Genomic DNA, 5020 nt, shown 5'->3' with positions numbered 1-5020 from the left:
TTCTGCGGGCGGTGCTGAATCTGGTTTGAGGCGGTTTGAGGCGGTGCCTGGCGGTTCGACGCCAGAGGTTCTCAAACTACACCTTTTGTCGCCCGGCTCCGCAGCGCTGCAGCGAACCGGCGGACCGGCCGCGGAGACTAGCGGACCGATCAAGGGGGCTGTAGCGGACCGATCGAGGGGGCTGAGCGGACCGATCGAGGGGGCTGAGCGGACCGATCGAGGGGGCTGTAGCGGACCGATCGAGGGGGCTGCAGCGGACCGATCGAGGAGGCTACAGCGGACCGATCGAGGAGGCTTCAGCGGACCGATCGAGGGGGCTGAGCGGACCGATCGAGGGGGCTGAACGGACCGATCAAGGGTACTCAGCGGACCGATCGAGGAGGCTACAGCGGACCTATCGCGGGAGCTCCACCGGACAACAGCCATGGAGCTGCCAGGAATGCAGCTGTCGGCGGTAGGACAATACCGACCGGGAGAAGACTTCGAAAAATGGCTACGGAATGTGGAGCGTTACCTGATCGCGGCCAATGTCAGAGAAACGGAGCGGAAATGCGCGCTGCTACAGTACCTCGTGGGGCCCGATATAGCGGACCTCAGCGAGGCCCTGCCCGAGCCGGCGGGGGAGGGAAATGAGTTCGAGAAGTTGAAGGAAAAGTTGACTACGTACCTGGCCCCAGTCCGGAACACTGTGACGGAGAGAGCCGAGTTCCATCAAATGACAATGCGAACGGAGGAAGATTTCGAGCAGTTCCTCGGGCGGCTGCGCGTCCAAGCGCTGCGCTGCGGCTACACGGCTGCAGAAACGGACCGTGAACTACGAGACCGGTGTGTAGTCGGCAGCAGCCCAGGACTGCGGGAAAAGCTCCTCCAAGAGACGGCGAGCAGGGGAAAGGAGCTCACTCTGGAAAACGTTCGCCGAGCCGCACGGGCCTACAGAGACATGCGGCAGCTGTGCGCCCAGGTGGGAGGAGGCCAGTCGGCGCCGGCAGTTACGGCGCCCGGCAGTGTGGAGCCGATGGTGAACGCTGTGGCAATGGCGGGCAGGTCAGCCCAGCCTCGACGAGGACAGTGCTTTAACTGCGGGTCGCAGCAGCACTGGAAGAGAGACTGCCCGACTCTCCAGCGGGGGCGCGGCGGTGGTGGCAGGAGCAGCACGCACCAGCACGCGGGCAGCAGTCCTCGCCAGCTCGCAGACGGGGACGGCCCGCCGCCCGGAGAGTACCGGCGGAACCAGGCCGCATCTCAGTCGGGACGTCGGGGCCGAGCCAGTCAACCACGGCAGGACCAGAGCACACGCCAGACGGCGATCCGGCGCTGCTACCGGTGTGGCTCCCACACTCACCTGCAGCGGAGGTGCCCGGAGCGCGCTGTGGATCACCTGACAGAAGACAGCGGACGGTGGCTGGAGGACAACCAACTGGAGAGCGGTGTCCTGAAGATTGACATACGGGGTGAGAGAGCGGACCTTCCTCTCGTCTCAGTACGGATAAACGGGCGAGAAATCAGGATGCTAGTCGACACCGGCTCACCAGTGACGATTGTCGGCAGGGACACAAAGATACCGGGAATGTGCGTGCGAGCGTCAGACCTGAGACTGCAGACATTCACGGGACAACTGGTGCCTCTCCGTGGAGAAACGACCGTGCAAGTCGAGCACGCAGGTCAGACTCGGTCCCTGCGCCTGGTCATCTGTGACCGGCCGGAAACGACACCGCTGCTGGGACGTGACTGGCTCCGCCAGCTGCAGTTGGACTGGCGAGCGGTACACATGGTCAGCGGTCCCTCGGAGGCAGGTCCGAGACTGACGCCGGAGACCGTCATCAAGAAGCACGAGTCAGTGTTTGCGGACGGTGTGGGCAAAATGACTGTGAAGGCCCACCTGGCACTGAAGCCCGGCGCTCGCCCAGTGTACAAGAAGGCTAGGCCGGTGCCGTACGCGCTCCTACCCCTGGTCGACAGAGAGCTGGAGCGCTGGGTTCGCGAGGGAATCGCGGAGAAGACCGACTCGGAGCAGGCGCCCACCGGCTGGGGAACGCCGCTGGTGCCGGTGCTGAAGCCGACCGGTCAGGTCAGACTGTGCGCCAACTACAGTCTAACTGTGAACCCGCAGCTCATGGTGACGCCGTACCCGCTCCCGGCGCCGGAGGACCTGTTCGCGAACATCAAGGGCCGAGTGTTCGCCAAACTGGACATCCGTCGGGCGTACGAACACATGGAGCTGGACCAGGAGTCACGTGACCTCACCACCGTGACGACACACCGCGGATCGTTCAGAATGATTCGAATGCCGTACGGAATCGCTAACTGCGGTTTCCTGTTCCAGCAGGCTATGGACAAGATCCTGGAGGGACTGGACGGCTGCGTGTGCTACATGGACGACTGCTTGATCGCAGCCGACAGCGAACAGGAGCTGCTGAGGCGCCTGGATCGGGCGCTGGATCGAATGGAACGCAACGGGCTGAGACTGGAGCGGTCCAAGTGCGTGTTCCTGGCCAGGGAAGTATCGTTCCTGGGGTGGAGGATCACTGCAGACAGCATCAGACCGGAGGAGGACGGCACAACGGCGCTCCTGGACGCGCCGGAGCCGCGAGACGTACAGCAGCTCCGATCCCTACTGGGATCGGTGAACTACTACAGCCGCCTCCTGCCGGGGCTCGCCACGACGCTCGCGCCTCTGTACGCTCTGCTCAAGCGCGGCACACCGTGGCGGTGGACGCCGCAGTGCTCCGCTGCGGTCGCTACAGTGAAGCGGCTGCTGGCCAGCGGGCGCGTGCTGGTTAGGTACGACCCCAGCCTGCCGCTGAAGCTGGTCACGGACGCCAGCTCCACGGGGGTCGGCGCGACCCTTCTGCATCAGATGCCCGACGGCACGGAGCGACCAATCATGTTTGCGTCGAGGACGCTGACACCGACTGAGAGGCGCTACGCACAGGTTGAGAAGGAAGCGACCGGTGTGCAGTATGGACTCAGACGGTTCCATCGATTCCTGTTCGGGAGGAGATTCACACTCACCGTGGACAACAGGGCTCTGTCACGGATACTCAGCCCCGAGCGCGACCTGCCCGGCCTCTCAGCGGCACGTCTTCAGAGGATCGCCATGGAGTTGGCGGCGTACCAGTATGACGTGGAACTGCGCAAAACGGCAGACATGGCTCTCGCTGACAGTCTGTCTCGGATGGCGCTGCCGGATAGCGAGCAGGAGCAGACGGCAGCAGAGGCGGACACCAGCGGCCTGGACTGCCACCTGATGTTTATGGACGGTGCGGGCCCGCCGCTGACGGCCCGCGAGCTCGAAAGCGGCACCCGACGTGACCCACTGCTGGCCAGGGTACTGTCGCATGTCCGACACGGATGGCCATCAGTGACGGAGCCGGAGCTGGCCCCCTACAGACAGCGCGAGACGGAGCTGTCCACCGACCGGGGCGTGCTCCTCTGGGGCGGACGGGCGGTGATACCCCAGAGACTCAGAGAGCGGGTGCTACAGGAGCTACACACTGGACACCTTGGTGGGTCCAAAATGAAACAGCTGGCGAGGCGGTACCTGTGGTGGCCCGGTCTCGATGCCGACCTGGAGGCCATGGCACGGGGCTGCCACTCATGCGCTGAGAAGCGCGGCGCTCCACCCCGAGCGACACTCCACCCGTGGGAGCCCACGTCAGGGCCGTGGCAGCGAATCCATGTCGATTTCGCGGGGCCGGTGGAAAACAAGTACCTGATGGTGGTGTGCGATAGTCACACCAAGTGGGTGGAGGCCATCATCATGCCAACGACGTCCGCCGGGCGGACCGTTGAGGAGCTCAGGGAGCTGTTTGCGCGATTCGGAATCCCAGACCAAGTCGTAACCGATAACGGACCTCAGTTCACGTCGACGGAGTTTGGGATCTTCCTCTCCAACAACGGCGTTCGGCACATCCGCACGGCGCCGTACCACCCAGCCAGTAACGGCGCGGCCGAGCGAGCTGTCGGTGTGTTGAAGAGCGGGCTCCGAGCGACCGCACGGGACGGCGGCTCGCTGCATCAACGTGTGCAGAAGGTGCTGATCGCGTACCGGACAGCTCCACACGCGGTCACAGGTCGGCCGCCGGCGGAGGTAATGTTCGGACGCCCGATCCGCACCAGGCTGGATCGTCTGCACCCCAGCATCATTCGTGACGTAACGGACAGCCAGCAGGACCAGAGAGAAGCGGCCGGGGGACGCCCGCGCGAGTTTCAGGTCGGTCAGGCCGTGTGGGCGCGGACGTATGCTGGACCTCAGCGCTGGCGACGCGGCCAGGTGATCGGCGTCACGGGCCCCGTATCGTATCAGGTGGACGTCGGTGGGGCCGTGTGGGCGCGCCACGCCGACCAGCTGCTCCCCGCCGCCGGCCGAGCACAGCAGCAGGCGACAGAACCGGCAGCAGCACAACAGCAGCAGTATCAGCTCCCGGCGAATCAGGCATCTTTCTCGCGGGCCGTCAGCGGCGGGCCCGCACCGTCCATAAACATCAGGTGGCAGTCCAGGCCGCTGGTGTCCGCCTCTGCTGCCGTCTGCTCCTGCTCGCTATCCGGCAGCGCCATCCGAGACAGACTGTCAGCGAGAGCCATGTCTGCCGTTTTGCGCAGTTCCACGTCATACTGGTACGCCGCCAACTCCATGGCGATCCTCTGAAGACGTGCCGCTGAGAGGCCGGGCAGGTCGCGCTCGGGGCTGAGTATCCGTGACAGAGCCCTGTTGTCCACGGTGAGTGTGAATCTGTAAGCCGGAACTGTATTTCCACTGCCGCGGTCGACACCTGCACACCGAACGACGCGCAAACCCGATCCTCCCCTCCGCCTGACCCCCACTGCCCGGCGGCCGCTGCAGATGGCCTTGGTCGCTGCCGGCCGCCGGCACATCCGAACTTTGACCCGCCTGCGCGCGCGCCAACACGAGCGAGCCGGCGAAACAGATCAGCGCTGCCAGTACACAGTACAACACAGACGTGTGGGCGCGCCACGCCGACCAGCTGCTCCCCGCCGCCGGCCGAGCACAGCAGCAGGC

At 64.9% G+C, this 5020-nt stretch overlaps 1 protein-coding gene across 1 annotated transcript; it reads left to right on the top strand.

Moving 5' to 3' along the window:
- Nucleotides 1–424: 424 nt before the first annotated feature.
- LOC122372624 (uncharacterized protein K02A2.6-like) lies at nucleotides 425–4648 on the top strand. The gene has a single exon (XM_043350066.1). It carries the CDS (start codon nucleotides 425–427, stop codon nucleotides 4646–4648), a length of 4224 nt encoding a protein of 1407 aa, XP_043206001.1.
- The last annotated feature ends 372 nt before the right edge of the window (nucleotides 4649–5020 follow it).

Source organism: Amphibalanus amphitrite, unplaced genomic scaffold (genome assembly GCF_019059575.1).
Source record: "Amphibalanus amphitrite isolate SeventyFive unplaced genomic scaffold, NRLGWU_Aamphi_draft 001379F_arrow, whole genome shotgun sequence".
Taxonomy (NCBI): Eukaryota; Metazoa; Arthropoda; class Thecostraca; order Balanomorpha; family Balanidae; genus Amphibalanus; species Amphibalanus amphitrite.
This window is presented reverse-complemented; position numbering and strand designations above follow the sequence as displayed.